The 25226-nt window shown below is 33.4% G+C and overlaps 1 protein-coding gene across 1 annotated transcript in view; it reads left to right on the top strand.

Annotated features, from left to right (window-relative positions):
* Positions 1-520: 520 nt before the first annotated feature.
* Positions 521-25226, top strand: part of UBL3 (ubiquitin like 3) — a 248470-nt gene continuing 223764 nt past the window's right edge. The window contains exon 1 of the mRNA XM_088257598.1: positions 521-911. Within this exon, the coding sequence (XP_088113724.1) occupies positions 882-911 (30 nt within the window). The 5' untranslated portion in view covers positions 521-881. The remainder of the gene's footprint in view (positions 912-25226) is intronic.

The following is a 25226-nucleotide window of genomic DNA, read 5'->3' as shown; positions in this document are numbered from 1 at the left end:
TTTTCTTTACTGGGACCATACATAATTCATATTGCTACCTAAAGCATCCGCAAAAATATCCACGTATAGCGGACATGAACGATCACTGTGGTCGCTTTTTTCGGTTATATAGATTAATATTCTGTTCGCGAAAATTATTTCTCAGACGAGAAACATGCGCGTGTTTGGAACAAGTACAAAATATTAATCGGAGAAGTTACGCTGAGCTGTCCATATATGCTATTGAGTGGTTTCTCAGTAATATTTTTAGCGCACAGCACCAACTGTTAATTTCACTGAGCATTTTACTCTTTATTTGCCATCGCTGCATTTGAGTCGGTAAAAACGTCAAAAAATGTTTACCTCTACCACTAAGTAAGATAATCCTTGATCAAAATAATTCTTGTTTATGTTTAATTGCGTGGTACGGTAAGTACCTATGAACTCTTAATGTATTATTTGTTTGTGGTCAATTTAACATACGTGTTGTCTATGAATGCTTTGTAGTGCACTCTGCTGTCAAAATGCCGAACTAAAATTTAGTATTGGTGCATTCGGCGGCGGAGTCGTAACTGGAGCTGTTAGGAGTGGGGGTGTATCTATCGCCATTTTACGTGCTTGCTTCTGACAGTCGCCGTGTTTGTGTCTAGTTGTGAAAATTGGGCAGTTTAACAGTATACCGTATGTTAAAAATGTGTTAAATCATCATATTTAAAATGTGGTCCACAGTTTTTCAGTGTTCTTAATTTTGTGCGTGCTTCGTAATGATGGAAAAGTGACGAAAACGAGTTGTGTTATTGTGTTGTGTTTGGCTGTCACAGCTGGAAGGTTCAATTACTGTGTGGATTTATCCTCCTCGCACCGTCTTCTGACTTTGGGATATAACCTGGACAGCATCCGACATGGCTTCCAAAAGCATTCCTGCAGATAAGGTTGGTTTCAGGGCAATATTCGCCCCACCCTCTACGTTAGGTCTATTTCGACCTACTTATATTATAGGTATCCTAGATTAATTCGTTTGGGAGATCGAAAGCGTTTACTTTTAACTTGTCCACGACTTAAAAAATAAATATTCAAACTTGTTTTTACCCTCAATGTTAATATCTGAACAGAATATAAAGATGAAGGGAAAGTTTGAATAATATTTAAATGGAGAGAAAGGTTGGGCAATATAAAGATACATACTATCGAATGTGTAAATGTTACTGAACTAACACTAAATTACAATTTATCACACGAAATTGCATAAACACACCATAATCCGACGGAAATAAAATTCATTTACGTTTGTAAATATTTTTTTAATCAAAATATTTACTTCTTGTGAGATACTTGAATATCCACACGAAAACAAAAGTTTATTTTTATTTTGTTAAAATATGCAAATTATAAATTAAGTGTAAGGTGTAAGGTTTGTTACCTGCTTATAAGTACATAGTTCCTGCAAAACGTTTGTGTATTTGTTTATATAATGTGCATTCAATAATACAGATTTCTCCAGTGTATTAGGAATTCACTTACTTTTGGCAGGCAATGTACTAAAAATAATTCCAGTTTACGAGTTGGTACAATCAATGTGGATAACTTAGAACTCATAGTTATTATTTTTTATTATAAACCAACAGAATAATTAACAAAAATAACATAATTTAATAAAATTTAAAAAATAACATTCCATTCAAGTAATCTAAAAATAAAAATAAATGTCATGCACATAAAAGTATAACTATAAAATAAACTTACATTACATGTTTTTATTAAATAATATAAATTTTCTTTATCAAATAGTCAAATAGACATCAACAATATTTATCTTAAACGTATTAAAAGAAACATTATTGATGTCTATTTTATTAAGCATTACATTGCACATATCGCAGGCTCGATTTAAAAATGAATTTAGGTAGGACTTGGTGTGCATTTCAGGGATTTTAAATAAATTTTTCTTTCTGGTCTGTGCTCCCGGGACTCTTAAATTGATATCTGACCCTTATCCGCACCCAGTGATGCACAGGGCACTGCATCATATTGACGCAGTGTTATCTTGATCGTTACATGCATGAAGGCAAGGTGATCACTCCTGCACTTTAGGGACCAGTCCAGGGTAATGTTAAATAAATATTAGATTTAAAAATCTCTAATATTTATTATACACCCCACCCTGGGAATCGAACCCGGGACCTCCAGTATGGTAGCTAAATACACTAACCATTACAACACGGAGGCTGACAGAACTCATAGTACCATATCAAAATCGAAATACATTTAATTTGATTTTTTTATCTCCCTGATAACGAGTAGTGATTATCCGCCTTCGTAGTCTAATTAATGTTCAGCACGCTTGGCTACCGTACTGGAGGTCCTGGTTCAATTCCCGGGGGGAGGGGTCAAATAAATATAAGCGATTTTGCACTCTAATATTTATTCAATATTACCCTGGACTGGTACCTGAAGCGGAGGGCTTCGTGTGTTAACGATCAGGATAACACTGCGTTAATATGCAGTGCCCCTTGCACCATCGGATGCGGGATGAGGGTTTGAATGAATGATAACGAATACTTATTATAAAGTAAACATAAGCTAAACTGGCAGAACACAACGGAGTCCTGGTACCATAAAACTACTTTGTTTTTAACCAATTTTTTTTTAAGTGGTGTAAAACAAAGTAGTTTTATTTTATAAAGTTTGTATGTAAACATGTATTTGATCATTTTTCGCACCAGCCAAACAAAAGCTTGACAAAAGCCTCTTGCCGAATATCGATATTTCTTTTTTTTTATCCTTTCGTCTATTTTCTCCATCTTTCTTCTCTCGGCCTACCGATTCCCAATCCTCTTCATCCCGATATCCGCTTTTAACGAGTCCACTATTTGTTCTCAAATCGTTTCGCTTTTTCTAACTCTGACCAAACTTCGTTCCCCCCCTGTTTTTATCTCGTAAGACAAGACCTGTTCCATTGTTCGTCGATAGTGATCTCTGAGTACAATACGAGTATGTACCTTTTTTTCATTTTACGAGCAAAATGAACCTTTTTTCTTGATGATTTTAATTTGTATGTATTTTTAATGTATTATTAGATTAAAACCAATATTTTTAGCTTTTCCACTTTATTTTTATTTGACCAGCGACCGGGTTTCGTCGTTACCGACATCATCAGACTGGTGGGAGGCTATACAAATTGATATGTTATATATAAAACAAGGCAGGAGTTGATAACCATGATTTGATATAATTTTATTGAGAAATTAATTTCATTTGAGTGAATTTAAGTATTGTATGATATTAAAAATATTTTTTTATGAAGGTTTTTATGTATTGAGAGCACTATTTTATTATATAATATATTTAAAAAAAATATATTTTTAATATCATACAATACTTAAATTCACTCAAATTAAATTAATTTCTCAATAAAATTATATCAAATCATGGTTATCAACTCCTGCCTTGTTTTATATATAACATAACAATTTGTATAGCCTCCCACCAGTCTGATGATGTCGGTAACGACGAAACCCGGTCGCTGGTCAAATAAAAATAAAGTGGAAAAGCTAAAAATATTGGTTTTAATCTAATAATATATTAAAAATGCAATTCCATCACGAAGTGTCATTGGATAATATAAATCTATTAAAAAATGTATGTATTTTGATGATACACGTTGATCGTTGAATCGTTCTCGTCTTGTCATACATGTGGGTCATTCCAAATCAAAAAGGACATTGAGGCGTCAAACCATTGCAATGACCGTTAGATTTTTTTTACATTTAATAAAATATATCAAGCAATAATATTTCGAGTGTCGAAATATTTGTTCACAAATCTGGATTTGTCCACATGATAACACATGAGTTATTTATATTGATATCTCAACATAGGTGAAGGAAAATTTGATAAAACTCCAGGTATTTTTTACAGGTTTGACAACTAGACATAGGCTGGTTTCAATGTTGACTTTATGCAAGTTTAACATTCGCCATTTTACCGAAAATTGACAGCCACACTGCTCAAATTTCTGAAGTTGTATTTATCCTTTAATTGAGACCTTCTTTCACATGCGAGTTCTCGGCAACTTCTATGGTTGAGTTAAGTAAGTTTTTTTGTATCACTTAGAACAGACCTTCATACTATGTATTTAAGATTCTTCTCTTCCCTTATACTAGCTTATGACAGGTCGTAAGCCCTGAAATCTTATTAGAAAGCTTTTATTGAACAGAGACCCTTTTAAATCCAAATTTCAATCCAATCATAGATGGCTATTGTGTACTCAATTACGGAACGTCAATAGATTGTATGACTTCCAAAAATTTTAGTAGTGTGGTTGTCAATCATGGGTTGTGAATGTAACACGTGTGTAAAGTGATCACTTAACCAGCCTTTGCGCCCGTAAGCCCTGTAAATGCCCAGACTTCCATATTCTTCTTCATCTATGTTGAGAAGTCAAAAATGTGAAATAACTCTTATGGTGGAGACTGGCCTCCACATTTCGTCGTAACGTAACACGTTACGATGCGAGCATTCAGGCAGTCAGTACACCGAGCCGAGCGCTCCATCCATAGTTCCGAACCCTCTTCTAGTGGAACGGAAAGTCTGCTGATGACAGTCAACAGTCCGCCTTCTCCTGAGGGGTGCAACGTGGTTTCCTCCCAGCAATGAGCAAATGCTGAGAAGTTCCTGTTTGGCCCACACTAGATTATCCCTCCTGTTCCCAAAACAGAATTAAATAAAAATATATTAAATTAGCTAGAAGAAACAAAAATCCACTAAATGATCTATCTTAAAAGATAAAAAAAAAGTTTCGGATGCTCGCTGATGCTCGCCGCGAGCGATGTTACGACGTTATGTTACGACGAAATGCTCCGGTCAGTCCTTACCATTAAGTGAAGAAACCCAGATTTGTGACGAAAACGAGCATTTGGAGACACTCAAAATGTTCAGAAAACGTTCGCTCGGAATGACCCATGTGGGTAATAATTTTTCACGTAAAACGTCTGGGGATGATTGGACAAATAGGAGCGGGGGGGGGGGGATCTCGAGACGTCGGATTTATCTCATTAATCCGGCCCCAGCCGTCTCGCGTTACTTCCCCCAGGCCCCGCGGCCCTCACGATCAATGCCCCAAATTGGCACATTACTCACACGTTAATTTGGTGAATCCGCCAAACGAAAGGGCTACATTCTGATTACAACATATCGCTCACTCCTTTCAACAACGTCATATATCAAAAATCGTCAATTTTCAGTTTTGCGTATTTTCGGAATGCCCAGAAAATGTACTATATCCCAGCAAAAGCGCCATATTTTTAACTTAATATTTACCTGCTACAGGGCAGAAAGTGTTGCATTTTGAAGAAAAGGTATTGTTTAATTATTTTTTCAAAAATAAACTGAATTGTTTTCAAATGGAGAAAAAATCTTTAAGTTTTACCTAAGAAGATCTGTTGCACAGTAAAAAGTTTTATAAGTAGCTTGATATTTATTTTTAATACATTTGATTATATTTTTGAACTTGAAAAAATCGAGTTTTTTTATATATGACGTTGTTGAAAGGAATGAGCGATATGCTCGATTGTCGACACAGGACTCTAAATGAATATCTAAAAAATCTACGATAATTTTTTTATACTCTAACCCTTATTCGCACCCCTGCGGTGCATAGGGCACTGCATCATATAAACACAGTGTTATCTTGATCGTTAACACATGAAGGAAGGGTGATCAGCACTCCGCTTCAGGTACCACTCCAGGTGATATAAATAAAAACTAAACTATAAAAATCACTTTAATTTATTTTGACCCTCTTGGTAATCGAATCTGAGACCAGTACGGTAGCCGAGCGTGCTGATCATTTCACTACGGAGGCGGATGTTACATAAGTCGCATTAATATTGCTCTCAACACGTTGAATGCTGCGTGAGTTTTATTTAACACACGCTGTGTTTGGTCGTGTTAAATATAGCTCCAATCATGGATTGGATTCTACGTTCTGTGAATTGGATACGCTTCACGTTTGCCATGTAATGTAAATGTATTCACACTCTGTGTGGCGCCCCTGGACAAATTACCGAAGTTGGCCCAGATTTTTCTCTGAAAACTTATACTTGGCATTGCATTGAAATGAAGACTGTGCAGTTTGTTTACAGTTGTGGCCCCAAGGAACGTTTTTTTCGAAGTTGGTACTCAATGTGTTAAAAGTTAACCTTGAAGTGGCATATTAGAGTATGACAAAATAACAAACTTACTAAATATACAAAAAAAATCGTATTGATTTAATAAATAAAAAAATCAAACACGTTTCAGCAAAGTTAATTTCGTTAATTTAATGACACAAGTATTCCACAACAATAATGAAATATAAATGATAAAATAACAAAACTTCGCACAGAAAACTTTGAGAACTATTCGCAAATTATACATTTTCGTAGCATGCTGATAACATCACACTAGTTATTAACCGTCATTTAATTTAATTTCCATTCTTATAAATTTAGTTTTAATTGGTAAATACCACTATTTATTAAAATCTATTGTTACACGTGTTTCCATGCATTCCCCATCATTGAAAAAATAATGCGGAATGCATCGAAACGCTTGTCACAATATATTTTAAGAAAGAGTGGTAGTTATTATATGAAACTTAAATGAAAAATGAATCGATGTTACCACAAAGTGACTGCCGAATCAATTAATGAAATTAATAATTTCCATTAATTTGATCCTTCATCGACAATATATATATAGGACCGTGTTTCATTATAATTGTCCACAGCCCACGAGAATCAAACAAATTTATTTATTTATTTGTTGTACAATTTTTATTTTTTTTATTTTTTCAAAACATATTACATACGTAAGTCATATATACAATATTCCCGATGAGTAATTTCTATTTCTCATTTTGGGACATGGGATTAAGGTTAACAAGACTGGAACACAAATAATAAAGTTACAAAACAGATTTTTTTGAATAACCAAAACTAATACATGGCAAAATATAAAAACAAAAACAGGAATAATAAATAGGCATAAGAAGCATATTTGAAACAAATAAACGAGAAAAACTTAAGGTAAGAAGCATATTTAAAATAAACAAATGAGAAAATATAACAAATGACAACATATAAAAAACATAAGGTAAAAACAAAATAAGAAAATATGACTAATCACTTCATACATATCTTTCCATAAAGTATTTTTTCAGATCATTTATTTTGGATCCCCGAATGGGTTCTATTTTATATATGTCAGGCAGCTGGTTAATTTGGGTATAGGCAATATATTTTAAGGACCTTTCTCCAAAATTAGTAGTGTTTATCGGCTCCATATGTATTTTGGTATGTCCTCGTGTATTATGATTTTGAATTTCATTGTTAATAATCTGTATGGTGTTGCTGTGAGTCGTTTTAAACATTATTTGAAGCATTGTATTTGTAATCTCATAAGTTGGTAGAATGTCAAAAGGTATTTTGTTAGTGCTCAAATAAATGTCTTTTACATGAGTGTATAGCGCCGTTTTCGTGATCAAAATCACCTCAAGGGCGCTTTATGCGATGCAAACGCAATTTTAAAAGGGTAACGCTGATTGCTATATCATGCTGTAAAATATATTGTTATGAAAAACCGTCTAGGGGTGGTCGCCTATAAAATGTCCACTCGCGCCGAAACAAAATGAAATTGATATTACGCAAAGTTTAACCTTTGTCGCCTTGTGAAGTGTTTTTAATAATAGCCGGTTAAGGGCGCTAAATCAGCTGGCGGGGGTGGACGGCAGGCCGGTGCTAATGAAACCAAATTCAATTTACGGCGCGCAATAAAAGTGCAATAAAGTCCGGCGTAGCGATGGGGTCAAAGGGCCGGACCTCGGACGAAATATCGCTGTATGGTATCGTCGCTGCACAAATCGAGTGTTTTTGCCTAGAATTTTTACTTATGAATTACATGAAATTATAGTAACTTTAACCCTTTCCGGTCCCCCAAAATTAAATATAAAAATCTAGGTAGACAGTTACATTCCAATTGAAAAAAAATCTTTTGTCCTCTGCTCCACATACTGTTGTAATAGATACGAGTGACAAAAATGTAAGCTTGGAATTTAAATAAATTATACTAATGATGAAAATTATCGAATAACATCTGACATGGGACCTAAGAGAAAAAAATCAATGTCGAATGAGATTCGACATTGGACCAGTAAGGGTTAAAGAGTAAATCCACTCACGAGTAGGCATAGGCTATGAAACTCAAAAAGTTGAAGCCTGAGTAGGGTCATGATAAGCGGTGTTGCATAAGCTATAGCTAAATTTCAGAGTCACTTGGACGTTAGGTAATTTTAAAAAAATAGTCGCTGCATGGTTGAAACCTCCGATGTGCAAATTTGTTCATATTTTAAGTGTGTCCAAATACTTGTTCACAAATCTCGGTTTCTCTACTAGGGAGTTATTTTACACTTTTTAAATCTCAACATAGATGAAAAAGAATATGAAATATGAAAACGATGTTATCGATATTTATATAAGTGTTCAATATTGTAGATTAAGAAAAAGTGCTTATTCATATCTAAACAAACCATAGATGAAGAAGAATTAAAAGCTTGGGTATTTACAGCGCTGACGACCTGTTGTAACATTCACCATTCAACCCATGATTGACGACTACACTACTTAATTTTTTGGTCATACATGTATGATCAATCTCATGACGTCCCATGAATGAGTTCACAGTAAAATAATCCGATGATCATGCATTGATATAAAAAGATCTTTTCTAAGTAAAAGCTTTCTAAATCCAATCACAGGTGGCTTTTCTGAAATCATTGTTTTTTTATTAGTTATATTTCAGCGGTGTTTTATATTCTTCACACCATCAGGCGTTAAGGATATAAGTACTACTTTGTTTTATTTTTATTTTTAATGGTTTTTTGTAGCTTAAAACAATTAATGATATTCGTCTTCTTTTGTTTTTGACCCAAAGCTTTCAATAAAATCTTCTATATTAAAATTCAATTTTGTCACATTTGAGGTTTCAAGTGTGCAACGACGATAAATAAAAAAAAATCCTGTTTTTATTCCCAGCAGGAAACATTTTTCAACAGGGCGAGGTCATTTGCTTGTATTTGTTAACTTTTAATTTTCCGCCCATACTTATAATGATTTTACTTCCCCATTTCCGTTTCTGGTTCAAATTTGTGACAAACGTCGCCATTATCTCTAGATTTGATATACTTACGTGATTTTTAATCAGTTTGACTGGATTTGACACCAATTTTATTTAGAACACAGCATTGTTGATTTTTTTATTATGCAATAAAGCCACCCATGAAAAATACATAAAAGAGTTTTGTATCTTCCCATCGATACGTAAATTTGTCAAAATTTTTAGAAAATTATGGGTGATGTTGTTTGTAATTTACTGAGATAAATTAATATTAAAGGGCTTCCTTTAAATTTATAATAAAAGATTGTCAAATTATTCATTAGTATTGTGATAATTGAAAAATTTTAAGTTTAAAAAAAAAACAAATCCAACAGAATTTATTTAAAACTGGCTGAATATTTGTTTCGTCAAAAAAATCTCATTCAAAATACGGATATCTGACACAATTGAAATTTTATAATTTAAAAATTATTAATTAATACTAGAGTATTTTTGTATATTAAAAGCAATGACAACTGTGTGGTATGGTAATAAAAAAATGGTATTACACAAAGTAAACAATGGATGGTAAGGAGAGTGTTTTAATACTAGTGTTTATAACATTTTGAGTGTGTCCAAATATGTACTTGGCAAATAAATAAATACCAAATACAAATCTGGATTATCTCCAATTAAGAGTTGTTTTGTTGACATTTCAACATAGACGAAGAAGAATATGGAATATAATTTATATTTGAAGCACTAACTGTTACATTTTAATTATAAGAATATGGAAGTCGCAGCATAAATGCTCGTAAATGTCCAGACTTCCATGTTATTTTTCATTTATGTTGAGATGTAAAAAAAATCTTAAGTATTTGTAATTTATTTTTATTATAACTTAATTATAATGTCTACCGGTTTCGAAGCTAACCGCTTCTTTATCAAGACTGATTCATTAATCAGTCTTGATAAAGATGCGGTTAGCTTCGAAACCGGTATACATTATAATTAAGTTATTTTAAAATATTTATAGTGATTTTAAAACAAAGTTACATTTTAATTTTAAAATGAAAAATCACAAAGATAGTGCTTCAAATATAAATTATATGCTTGTAATTTGTTGATTGTATTGTTATTGTTATTTAATGAACCCCTTACAAAGCATAATTTGGCACGAGATGTTCGTATACATTATAAAATATATGTAATCTACGAACTACAAATACATAAAGTACAGAGAAAACGCCATTAAATTTGACTAACAAAACATATTCGATTTTGAAATAAGAGTTATCGATTGCGTTCGATTAGGAAAAATGTCAACGCGATAGACATTGATACACCATGTACTGGGAGTATAACGTGTGTTGCATAAGACATAGCTGGGCTTAGTCACTCAGCGTTGGGAAATGGAAGTAAAAACACAGATAGTTGTATTCTAAACAGCCTAGCAGTTGCGCACTGTTATTGTCATAGCAGTAGTACAGTAAAACCTCGATATAACGGACCTCTGTTTAACGAACTTCAAAAATCTGGTAAATGAAAGATATACATGTCCTTTTAATATTATACATATAATGTAGTCCTGCCCGTAGACTGCACCTATCCGGAACCACAACAATACTGTAAAAAATGAAGTTATCATTGGCAAGATCACATCTCGACAATTAATTACTATTCGCCAGATAACGAAGTTCAACTAATTTTAGATTTTGATTAAAAAACAGCAAACTTCAAAAGTGCAAACAAATCTCGATTGCTTTTTCAAAGCAGGATTACCGAAAGGACGAGTTTCAAAGATAATAAGCCGATATTTATTTGTGATTGGTATTGTTTATTTAGTCAGCCTCCGTGGTTTAATGGTTACCGTGATTAGCTATCGTGTTGGAGGTCCCGGCTTCGATCCCCAGGAGGGGGGTGAAAATAAATATTGGTGATTTTACACTCTAACATTTATTTAATATTACCCCAGACTGGTCCCTGAAACGCAGGAGTGATCACCTTGCATTCATAAAAGTAACGATAAAGATAATACTTCGTCAATATGATGAAGTGCCCTATGAACCATTGGGTGAGGATAAGGGTCAGAAATTGATTATTTGTATCTAAAAACAGTGTTCAAATTCGAAAAAAGGTCTTTTGGTTTATTTTAAACTTATTTTTCTATAACGGATTTTCTGGAATGATCATGTAATCAGAATGTCAGATGACAGACTTCCACGTATCGCCCTTCAAGGAATCCTTGAAGGACACAGACCCCCAGGCATACTTCCAAAAAGGTGGAAAAACAGCTGGGAGTCAACATCCCAAGAGCTACAAGCGGAGGCACAAACAGATTCTTAGGATCTAGAAAAGGAAGAAGAAGAAGGATTTTCGGGTTTAACGAACACCCCTTCCGTCCGTTATATCGATGTTTTACTGTATCTACATATGAAGGTACTTGCATAGCTGCGTGCTTTGAACATCAAATTATGGCGCTCGCAATATGGCGCAATTACGACTAGAATTAATCTGAAATGCAATATGCATCGTCACTCATCACACAGAATACTGGCTCTGGTAAATTGGGATACGCAAACGGCGCATGCGTTTACTGACTACGTTTGCAGGGTATAGCGGCAAATTGGAACACAAAACGAAGAGAGAATACACAAATGTCTGATGGTAGAATGGAAACTGCGAGATATTGTAGAATATTCCTTCACGTACTTACATATTGTGATTCCTCGAGTAAAGTATCGAAAGTAACACCGGACCGTTATAAAATATGTATTCTATCGCAATAAAATATATATTTTTTTAAAATCAACCGCCTATATTTTAGATATTAAAAGCATTGTTAACTTTGTGGTTCGGTTAAGTATAATATAAGTATATAATAATATTCTCCTTATCATTCATCGTTCACTTTCTGTAATACCACTTAAAAGTGGTATTACACGAAGTGAACGATGAATAAGGAGAGTGCCTATTCATAACAAGTTGTATCCGACCACGCGTTGCCGTGGCTCAGTCTGGTTAAATGGAAAAAAAGGAAAAAAGACAACGCATTTCTAATTTGTAAAATTTCGCAATGCTTGTGAAGCAAAGAAAATATAATTAATCCACAACGCAGTAATCGAAAACTTTGAAAATGCTAAATGACAGCAGATGTCAAGAAGCGCGCTGTCCGCCATGGGCATTTTTTTTAGTATTGCGGTCAAAATGCTATTTTTAAAAAAATCGTGTTTTTTACCTGTCACGGTAAGGAAAAAATCTTTCTTCGGTAAAAACACTTGTCTTAAATAGAAAAAACACGCACGTATTCAAGTGCAAAGTTGTGTCTAAATTTCTTTGAATAACTTAAGGAAATTTAATATTATTTTTTTACAAATAAATTTTTATTTGTACTTATAGATCATTAGGAATGAATATTTATGATCGATTTTAGAAATGTACAGTAACCACGGTACCACTCATGGGAAATGCCTTGGGAAAATTTGTTTTGAAGAAATAGCTACGTTGGCACCGATGTGCATTGTCATTTGCCTAAAGGTATGTATACACTCGTACACTGTGCGTAAGTACTATCGCTGGTCTTTTCTCCGACCAATTATTCATAATTGATCTGAATTATATTGCTATTAAACTACCGTGTTTTTCATCTTACGCAATTGTAGAAATCCGTAAATTTATGAGCTATTTTTAACGTCTGGTTAAAGTATTACCGCGGACGTACATGCGGTACTTTTTGATGATCATGTGAAACCATTATGATATGGTATCAACATCAATTATTCAATAATTTTGTCACGGACGTGATTCAGTTAATTTCTTCGTTGTATTTAAAGAAACGAATCTTTTATTTCCGATTTTAAAAAAAGTAATCGTAAAAATACGAATAGGCACACTCAAGTGGCAATGGGCAGGACATATCTGTCGAAGAGACGACGGTCGATGGGGAAGAAAAGTATTGGAATGGCGCCCAAGAACTGGCAAACGAAGTATCGGCCGACCCCCTACAAGATGGACTGACGATATAAAAAGAATAGCGGGAGTGACCTGGATGCGGAAGGCGAAGGATCGAAGAGGATGGAGACTCATGCGGGAGGCCTACGTTCAACAGTGGACGGACACAGGCTGATGATGATGATGATGATGAATCGTAAAAAGTACACAATAATCTGAATTATTGTATTTCTTGGTGGAACTATATTTTATATAATAAAACATACAAATGTGCAGTAGAAACAGTTGTCGACCAACGGCTCCGGTTTTGCAATGAGCAAACGCTGAGAAGTTCCTGATTGGCCCACACTAGATTATCCCTCGTGTTCTCAACACTGATTTAGATAAGACATCTTCATTTAGTTAGAAGAAACAAAAATCCACTTAATGATCTACAAACTTTGTATACAATAAGCAAGGTTAATAATAAATGCAATTCCAATCTAAAAAAAATGACGCTTCCAGATTTATCCATATATCATTTAAATATTCCTGCAAAAATTCATTTCTATTTTAAAATCTTTATAAAATCCTACTTAAAACCCTTACCATACCTTATATATAATTAGTGTTATAATACACTACTTAAATTCATTCCATTGAAAATATTTTTTTAAAGATATATTATTATGGTTTTTTAACCCCTGCATTATGTATATAATATTTTGTCTAGTTTCCCACCAGTTTGATGATGTCGGTGAGGACGAAACCAATTTAAATGAAACGAATATATTACTGGTGTTATAAGCATTTATTCCTGACTTATTTACTTTAAAACGCGCACGAAAAACTATTGCCGTTTGAACTTAGTTTGTAGAAGACCACACTCGTAAATTTCTTATTGCGCATAAAATACCATAAAAGGAACAAAAAATAAACTTTATGATTTATAACGTCTATTTTAATACTTCTTTTGAAAACTCCTTTCAGTTTTTTTTTCACTCACTCTGGCAGGCGAGAAATACTTACGTATCAGATAATTTATTCCTCTAAAACTCGACTATTACAGTTCTTTATAACCGCACTTTTCCAGTTAAACTCACATCCAACGACATGATGACCTTCGTCAATATGTCATGATGAAATTTAGTTACGTCACGTTATTAGGGGATGAGTGTCAGATGGCGTTATGTCACACGACACACTTTGCCGCAGAAGCAGTTAAGAGTTATGGTCGTCAGTCCTCTTGAATCCATTAACATAATGGTGGCAATTATCTGTAAAATATTCATGACGTTGCTTTGAAAATGTCACAGAATGTGACGTCACGATGGTCGATGAAATTAACTCAAATTTACCTTACGCTGGCACGAGTTCTGAAATTAGATTGAAAACCAAAATTTGGTTTGAGTGTCTTCAAAATATGTTATCGTTTACAACATTTTGAGTGTGTCCGAATACTTGTTCACAAATCTGGATTATCTCCACTTGGAAAATGAAAGGCTGGGCATTTACAGGGCTAAAGACCGTAGGCTCCTTAGTGATCACTTTACATACGTGCAGCATTCACCAATTCTACCCATGAATGACGACCACACTATTCAATTTCTTGAAACTTCTATAAAAGGATATGGTTCAATTTTCGGAACACAGTGCTTGAATCACTAGAATTTCACTAGAGACATCTATTGGTGAGATGAAAGATGAATATATTCTTGTCCAATTCCAGATACGACAGTTAGTGAGGAGATACCTATTTCTAATCATGAACCGCTTAGGCTCACAGAAATAGTATGAAATTTAAGTATTTTTGTAAATAATAAAAAAAAAACACAAATATGTATATTTTTTTAAATAATGATTTTTAACGGATGTTGCAGGGGGCGGTATTAAGTTAAACTTTTAACTTGTCTTGTGTATTCTTGCTGACGTCATTTAACCCTTTGACCGCCGGCAATGTTATTTCAATAACGGTGAGTCAGTGAGTCAAAACATTGTTTCGATCGAATACAATAGTTCTGTTTCGAACTAAATGCATAATGAATCACCCTATGTCCATTTGTCTTATCTATGTCACTATCGACTACTCCAATAAGGCGAAATGGAAAAATTTAAGGTTTTATTTGTTATATATTATATACATATGTACATTAATTATTAATCATAGTTTGTGACTAATTTTAACTAATGTGTCGGCTTTATTTTTGTATATCTCACAATTAGTTATGATTTGATTAACCTAGTTGAAAGTATGGCTATATTTGTATTTTAAATTAACACTGCTAGTTTCGGGACAACAGTCCTCCCATAATCAGGTGACTTGATTTAGTTTGAATATGATTTTGACACTTCAATGCAATGGAAAACATTGTGAATAAATACAAGCAGCCGTCAAGAAGCACGCTGTCTGCCATGAGTAATGTTTAGTATTGCTTGTGTTTCTGGTGCGTTTAACATATTACGCTGCCATTGCGGTAAAAACGAATAAAATGAGTAACGAAAATTACCCATCGGGAACATTATATATATGACTTATGTATGTAATATGTTTTTAAATAATTCAACGTAAATAAAACGTGCTTGTATTCTAATGCAACTTTGTGTCGAAATTTCAAAGCAATCGGTGAGTAACTTAGTAGAAAATTTAAGGTTTTTAATAAACGAACATTTACGTATATACCATAACTAGATACATAGATTATTCAATTCTTGAATTTTGTACTGCATTATACGCATTATTATTTTTTTTTTTTTTAAATAAATTATTTATTTTATTTCTTGAAGTAAACTAATCATTGACATTCAATATGTATATGTGTATGTGTGAAAGGTTTCCTATCGCATATATGTATCTAATTTGGGATTTTCTCAATGAATAATGCACAGCTGCTTGTTATAATATTATACAAAGTAAAATTAAGTACTAATCAATCAACAAAGTAATCTTGCGTAAAAATACTTTTCTAAGTATTACTGTCTTATCGGGCATTCAATATTTAATTGTATTCCGTGAGGTGAAATCCTAAATCTGGACTAATTTCTTGAAAAAATAATCGTAAAATATAAATAACTGTTCCTTACTGGGAGAACATCACTAAATAGAAATTCGTTATATTGAAATTAAACTGCGTTAATTTCGTCTGTAAGGCCCAATATGCGATAAACAGCAACATAATTATCTTTAACCACAGGTAACCATTTTTGTATTAAAAAAATAAGCTTTTCTTCGAAATAAATATATACAAGTCTGATGATATCAGTAACGACGACACCCGGTTGCTGGTCACATAAAATTCCTGTGGAAAAAACTAGATAGTTGTCATTTTATTCTATAAAATACAGTTCCACCAAGAAATAACAGTACAAAACTTAAATCTAATAAACATTAAATAAGTATTGTACATAAGTATACGGTTTCGAAAACGAAAGAATTATAGAAAGGCAAGGAGTTATACAAAAAAAATCAATGTACATACTTATATTCTTAAAAAAAAAAAACAAATTCCAATGTATATTCTAAGAGACACTTTCTGAATTGGATGTTTGCGAGTCCAGCCTTAATTGTACAATGATTATTGTAACCAATAAAACTAAACTGGCAATATCACGAAACCCGGTGAAAGTGAAAGCAGCAAAAGAACGCTTTTATGTTAATTTTCCGTATGTTTGCTTTATTTTGCGTGATCTAGATCTTGACTTTCAGTTACTGTTGTAAAACTACGAGACAAAATGTCCAACCTCGTTCGTTCGTTTCTAACGCACTTGGTTTTAATAGTTTCACGTTTTTATACGCGACCGTGTTCATTTGAATGAGGCGTTTCTCAAAGGGGGTCATGCGATATTACCGAATGAATACCGCATTGTTGTAAAGATTGTTTGCCTTTTACTCGTTTCCGAATTCAGCATTGTCAATTTACATGCACGTTTTTAAGTGAAAGGCGACGCACCTTGCTTTCTGTTTTGTCGTTCGTTTTTCTACTTGCGGTGTATCAGAATGTGACACATTTTTGTTTTTCGCGTTGATGTTTTCTTACATTCTGCATATTCATTTATGGTATGCTCAAAAAATGAAGAAAAAAATAATTCTAGTAGAACAATATATTTTTATAGAGGTATGCTTGGGGGTTAAAGGTGGGTTTTATTTTCTACTACTACTACTACTTCTACTACCATTATGCCGTTTCCCCGCAGGGGTAGGCAGAAAGGATGGAACGCCACACTCTTCTGTCCTGACATATACTCCTCGCCTCCTTCATATCCATACATCTAGTCATACATGCCCTCCGATTATGCAGACTTTTGACACCGCCAGATTTTAGGTTCTGATTGATCTGATCGTGCCAAGTCTTTTTCGGTCGTCCTCGTTCTGTTTTCCTCTCACATTCGCCACATATATTTTCTTAGTCATTCTCTCGTTATCCATTCGCTCCACATGTCCATACCACCGCAAAGAACTCTTCCTAATCTTTTCAATTATTCCTTACATTCTTTTATTATATCTTCGTTTTTAATTCTGTCATACAATGATTTTCTACACATTCGTCTAACCATCACGCCGCTTCCCCGAAGGGGTAGGCAGAGAGAATAGAACGCCAAACCTTTCTGTTTTTGCAAACATTATTCGCTTCTTCCATGTTCATGCATCTCTTCCGATTATTTCGGCTCCTAACCTGACCGCTTTGAAGTATTTGACATCACTCATCGTTCTACATGTCCAAACCATCTCGACACACCAAACTCCAATCCCTTGTTCCAAATCGCACAATGAGTTCGATATCCACACATGCCAGTATTGTTAGGAGTCCAATGTCTGGTCATCACTCTGATACTCTTCGCGCTATGCTTATGTTATATGGAGTCAGCACTCCGGTTAATGCTTATGTTACACACTCTTCAGGCATCGCGCACTTACAGCAATCTCGTAGTATGCCGAAATATCTGTATTAAATACCCCCACACAAAAGATTTGGTTCTTCTTTTCTATCTTCAGTGTTGGTGGACGTCAAAAGGCCTCCTGTTTCTCTCGAGGAGTGGCTCATTTATCTTTTTCCTTGACTTTCATTTTAGCTTAAAATTGCTCACCTTGCGTTATTTATGATTCAGATATTCTAGAATCATTTGGATGCTGTGTTCAATGCACCGTTTATAACGAGAACAGTAAAAGGATAGAGAACGAAAATGTGATAAGTAAAAATTGGGGTAATACAGAAATTGCTTAAGGACCTACAATCACTATCAGAAAGTTAGTACAATTCATACTAAAATTTCGATTAGGACTTTTCACTGCATTTTAAATGTGTATTAAAAAATAAATAATTAAAAATACTAAAATTATTTTTGTCGTTACTTTAAAAAATATGGATATTTCTAGCTACCTAAAAACAATAATGGTTTGGAGTGACTCCTATGACACAACCTACAGTGGTTGCGTATTCTTGCTTTGGGAAAGCAATAGTGACACACGATCGATGCGGAACTCAACTTCGTGACGTCATTTTACGTTTTACTAACGACTCTCCTCATCGAACTATTTTATGTACGTGTACGTCAACACATAGTTTATATATATATTTTTTTCAAAACAACATCAGAAACGTAAAAAAAACACTGAAAATTTTATAAACGTTTGAAATATCATCCCCAATTTATAAGAATACACCGTTTTAATGTTTAAGCAGCGCCCTTACGCACGGCGATTAGCCTTAGTTATGTTGCACCTTAGGACAAGCGCCGTGGCGTAGTTGGGTAGACGCCCGACTGCGAAACTGGCTTCGTGGGTTCGATTCCCACCAATTACAGAATAAATTTAAGAAAGATTTATTTTCAATCGGTCTGGGTGTTCGCGATGTATTTTTCACATTTGCCTTCCCTATCCTACCTGCAGACAAGCCTCTAAAAAGTAAAGGCTTTGCGGGCTATTCCTTAACTCTTGCCACTCTGTAGGCCAGACATTCTGGCCCGTATGATTCTAGTAGGCAGCTCCGTGGGCCACAATGTCTGGCCCGGCGCAGGTATAACTTTAATCACTATTTTCTCTATCACCCGAGCACATTCTACCAAAAAAATACTTCAGATAAATACAGTTAATCTTAATTAACATGGTCATACAAATTGCCAAACAGAGTGTCCCAAAATTAGGGAGCCAAAATATTTATTTTAATGGTAGAAAAACGTCGCATATTTTTTAGTAGCTGATCAGTTAAGAGAAAAAATAGTCAGAGTGGAAAGGGTTAAAAAAAAGCTTAATACTCAATGTTTTAAGTTTATTATTATACTATATAGTTTTATTGGCCTGAATAGTGTTGAATCTGAATAACCTGCTCGCATTTTCACGACCTGAGAATTGCCACAAATGATGCAATCCGGCCAGAATGGGAGTTTTGCCTTATTTCGCAATCTTTCCCACGCTTTTGTGCGTTTGTGTTTTTATTTTCTTTTGCAATCCGGACTCGGAACAATTGAGAGTGGCGGTAGCGATTATTGATCCATTGTCCAGAGCCCGCCTTGCGTCTTGTATTGTGTGAACATTTTCACTTTCTTCTGGCCCTGCCATTTTGCTATGCGGCCCACTATAATCTTACGGAGATCAACTGTATCATATCATTGTTTGAAGTTTGATAATACTCAATGTACGCGTTTTCACACACATTATTTTTTGCTAAAATACCGTTATTAAAATACGTGTTTTTTTACAAATAAGCTGTGATTTGTCGCAATTTTCTTTTGTTATATGATGACCTTATCTCTCGCTTATCGGCAGCTGAACGTTTTTTTTCTCTTCAGAATTTCGATTGTATTTATCAATCGGGTACTCGCACTTAACAAATCTGATGATTTTCATATTAATAAAACAATATGCTATCGAAAAATAATAAATCAATGATAATGACACTTGTCATCGTAAAATTATCACTGTTTGTTGTTTATATACACTCACAATCACACACACACACACATATGTATGTATATATATATATATATATATATATATATATATATATATATATATATATATATATAAAAATATGTATGTATGTATATATATATATATATATATATATATATATATATATATATATATATATATATATATATATATATATATATATATATATATATTCGTCTTCATTTGTCCACCTCCATAGTGTAGTGGTAAGCACATTTGGATACCATCTTGGAGTTCCTGGGCTCGACTCCCAGGGGGTCAAAATAAATACTACGAAATAAGTGTTTTGCACTCTAATATAACATATATTTATTATAACTCTGGGCTGGTACCTAAAGCGCAGTACTGATCATCGTGCTTCATGTCATGAACGATCAAATTAACATTTCACCGATTTAATGCAGTGCCCTATGCACCATTGGGTTCGGATAAGTGTCAGTAGTAGTAATATTCAGTGAAAATAGCTTAAAAAATTTATTATTTATGAATAACACAAGAATGTGCGAGTTTTTTAAAAGTATGATAATAGAAGTGGGTAGATCTGAAATAGATCGTGTCATTCAGCCGTGTCGTATTTGATTGTATGTACAAATTTCTGTCATTATAATTTTATAAATAAATACATATTGTAAAATGCTTTTAGCTCGAGAAAACTCTGTGAGGGCACATTATTATAATTTATAACTACTTACCTACTTATGTGTCTTCTTCTTCTTTAGTCTTCTTTCCTCCACTATTGAATACGTTCTGTTGCTGCTTGCAGCCAATTTTCACCCCCCACAGCGGCTTTGTCGTAGGACCATCGTTTTTGAAGTCTTACGATGCCTCTTTTATTAAAATGATTAAGGAAACACGTGTTTTTATACCACTTGAGTGGTATAAAAACAAGTGTTTCCTTTATCATTTAAACATGTCTTACCACAAAGTAAATGCAGAAACAATAAATATCTTCACATACGGTGTTTGAAAATTATGTGGAATGCATCGAAACACGTGTCACAGTAGATTTTAAGAAATCGGTATTTACTAAAAAAAAAATAATAAACCCTTATCCGCACCCCAATGATGCATAGGGCACTGCGTCATTTAAACGCAGTGTTATCTTGATCGTTTACACATGCAGGAAAGGTGATCAGCCCTCCGCTTCAGGTACCAGTCCAGGGTAATAATATTTAATAAATATTACAGTGAAAAAATCACTTATATTTATTTTATCCCCCTTGGGAATCGAACCCGGGACCTCCTACGAACGGTAGCCGAGCGTGCTGACCATTACACTACGGAGGCGGATTTACTAAGTAAAACATTAATTAAAAAAGGATGGATTTTACCACAAAGTGACTGTCGAATCAATTAATGAAATTATTTATTTTTTTATTCATTTAATATATTTACATTTTTATTTATACCAAAATACATTTGAATCATTTAAACATATGGAGAACTTTTATATTTCGATTCGCTGTGCCTCTCCATAAAAGAGTCTGTGCTCTTGTGCTTGGAAAGGGACTTACACTCGTGGTTTAATGTTATTTTATAAAAGATATAATAGTTTTTTTTTAAAGATTTAAATGGATAGTGCTTTAATTTTTTTCTTAAGGATTTTTATATCATCTATTTTTTTATTTCTTTAGGGAGTTTATTGAAATGTTTGATTGCCAAATATTTGAAGTTTTGCTGAAATTGCTTGGTGTTGCATTTTGGAGTAGAAAAGTCGTTTGAGAATCTCGATGATAAATTTTTTGTTAAATTTAAATAGTTGTCACCCTTTAGTATTTGAAAAACTGCGGGTTTTTTTATAAATAGATTCTATATTTGGGACTTGAAATTTATAAATAAATAAGAAAATGCCTCTTTTATTTACTAAACAAAAATAAAACAACGATGTGTATTATGAAATAAAATTACAAGAACTAGGTATGTGATGAATTAAAAATGAAAGAACTATGTGTCCGATGAAATAAAAATTAAGGAAAAAAAAAACAAATTTGGATTTTGATGGTTTCGCGTGTAGCGAACCTAATAATGGAAGTATCGGCATGTAAGGGCGCCGGGGACGTGAATAGCCGGCTATCAATCATTCATTCATTGCGTTCAATCAGAATGTAACCTTTTCGCCGTGTCGAGCGAGCACAAAGTGTAAAATTAATTTCCTAAAAAGCCTCCCATGATAAATAACTCGTTCGGGCCGAATCCGGTTACGCCCGTCTACAGAAATAGTTCCCAATCCGAAATACGAACAATATCGTGAGACCGTAATATTATATGTTATTATGCTACGCCCAACCGGTCTGCTGCGGGCCTCGGGCTAGCTATTTGTAGTCTGGTGTAGAGCTGATTTCATTCAGATTTATCTCGAATCTGGACGGAGAAAACTAATCGAAGAAAATAAAATGTTACTCTGTGAAAGGTATCAAATATGTATGTAAAATTTAAGCTGTGTTGTAGGAATGCCTACACTATGGGGAAAATAAACTGGTGAGAGCTGTGGTTTCAACAAGACGGCGCGATATGCCACATGACGGGTGCCACCATCAATTTATCGCGGGAAATTTGATTTTGTATACCTCTAAAAAAAACACCCTTTACTACCTTAAGCGCGCTTATTCTATTCCCTTATCCGCACCCGATGGTGCATAGGGCAATGTATCGTATAGAAGCGGTGTTATCTTGATCGTAAAATACACGAAGTTCACATTTTTTTGCATTTTCTTTACAAATCTCTATAATGTCTTCAGCCATAGAGAAAAATATGGCGAGTAATCAGAGCGGAAACATTTATTTTTATTTATTTATATATCGCTCGCTCCTTTCAACAACGTGAAATATAAAAACTCATAAATTTTCAGTTGTGCTCATCAATGTTATCGGAATGCCCAGAAAATGTACTATATCCCAACAAAAGCGGCATATTTTTAACTTAATATATATCCACTACAGGGCAGAAAGTGCTGGTTTTGCATTTTGAAGAAAAGGTATTGTTTTTTTTTTATGTACTTAATATTTTTCAAATGGAGAAAAAACATTCAGGTTTTACCTAAAACGATCTGTTGCACAGTAAAAAGTTCAATAAGTGGCTTGATATTCATTTTTAATACATTTTACTATATTGTTAAACTTGAAAAACGATCTCCTGAAAAATCAAGTTTTTTTGATATATGACGTTGTTGAAAAGAGTGAGCGATATGTAAGATTCTTTCAAAGTTATTTTACATAGGTCACACTAGGAAATGCCTTAAAAATAATTTTAGTGCTAGACAAATTATACAGCTAACAATTATTTCGAGTGTAAAAAGACTTGTAGTAAAATTTATCGTTATCTTTTTTTACAATTTAGTTACTCCAAGGTTGCTAACCACGTTGCGCAGTCCTACGCGGCGGATAACCAGTTTAGTGTAACATATTATTGGACAATTCCGACCAACCGTCTTCACGGCACTTAACAGACACGACGACTGTAGTGTCTACAAATTAGAAACCGAACTTAGAGGTCTGAAAAATAAACTAAAAAAATTGGGATAGATCTATTTGCGAATTTTCCTGTTTGTCTTCTAAGAAATTCTTAATATGACCCGAAAGCTTGTGGCGTACATATTGAATTATCAAAAATCGTATAGATTAAATTAATTTTTTGACATTCTTCTTATAATACAGTTGTATTTTTCTACAAAAAGGTTTTTCCTCATCTGTATATAAACCTTTAAAACTAAATTTAAAAAACATATAAGACTCACCCCTATCTAGACTCCATACCAAGGAATATATATTTTTTTAATTTACTTTGTTTTAATTTACTCGTTTTACAATTATTTTACTTTTTTATTAACAAACTGCCTCTCTTAACACAAGAATCTTCTTTATTAGAGAGGTACAAACGTTATATTTGAAATGTTTTGTATATTTACCAACTATTTTGTATTATTTAAGTAAGTATTTTGTAAAAAAAAATGTAATAAAATAATGACTAAATAGTTTTTCCATATGTTTTATTTGACCTGTAACCGGGTTTTGTTGTTATCGACATCATTAGACTGGTATGGGGATAGACAAAATTCTATATTACATATATACACAACAAGGCATTTCAATCCCTGCCTTTGTTGTGTATATAAGAAAAAAAATTGTCTAGCCTCGCACCAGTCTGATGATATCGGTAAGGACGAAACCCGGTAAAATAAAAATTATGTGGAAAAAACTATTTACTTGTTATTTTATTATATAAAATGCAGTTCCACCAAGAAATGTCAGTATAAAATTTAAATTGAAAATTAAAGTGTAAATATTCGTTTGTTCAAAATTCTTAATCTCCTAAAGTTTACAGCTTGTTTAAAATTTAAAATAATACTCAATTTTTTCTTTATTTTACATAAATTTTATGGAGGTGAAGTCTTACATTATAAAGTTCTAAAGAACTAAGTCAGTGTTATCAAATCGATACAAAATGAGCAACAAAATATAAATTAGATATCATTTCACATTTTTCAAATGTAATATGATAGTGTTGTTCGTACTTTGTTTCTATAGAAGAATATTTCTCATTTCTACACTTACATAGTCTAAGTCATCCATCACCTTTGTGAACGAAAACTCTCTACGTTTTGCTGATTAAATAATAAAAATAAAATAAATTAAAAATGGTTGTAGGCTATATTAAAAAAATCCTTATTTTCTAAGAATTATTAATACTGTTATAGAACATTTTGAAGTGTCCAAATACGTGTTCACAAATCTGGATTATCTCCAATTAAAGGAGTTAGTTTTCATAATATTTATATTTAAGAGTTTCTGCTCAATAAAAAGCTTATTTTCATCTCACCTTAGATGTCTCTAGTGAAGTCTATTGATTCAAGAACAATGTTTCTAAATTGGTTCCTGTAAGTATATAGAACTTCCAAGAATTTGAGTAGTGTGGTTGGTAATAATGGGTAGTATTGGTGAACGTTACACGTGTGTAAGGTGATCACTTATACCAGCCTGTGACGGTCGTCAGCCCCGTAAATGCCCAGACTTCCATATTCTTCTTCATCTTTGATGAGATGTCAAAAAATAAATGTTATAGAACACAATTGAGTGGACTTGTGCTTTTGGCGATGTAAAATTATATTTAAGCCATTACTGTTCGTACGTAAAATATTGCAGGCTTTGAGGGAAAGTCTATAATATAAAAATAAATGGAAATAATCAATGATAGATAAAACACTCAAGTGGAATGTACTCGTATATGTTTGTTGCTATCTAA

Source organism: Brachycentrus maculatus, unplaced genomic scaffold, assembly GCF_059751285.1.
Source record: "Brachycentrus maculatus isolate JH-2025_06_01 unplaced genomic scaffold, ASM5975128v1 h1tg000085l, whole genome shotgun sequence".
In the NCBI taxonomy this organism is placed as follows: domain Eukaryota; kingdom Metazoa; phylum Arthropoda; class Insecta; order Trichoptera; family Brachycentridae; genus Brachycentrus; species Brachycentrus maculatus.
The sequence above is the reverse complement of the archived record's forward strand: the minus strand, read 5'-3'. Positions and strand labels throughout refer to the sequence as shown.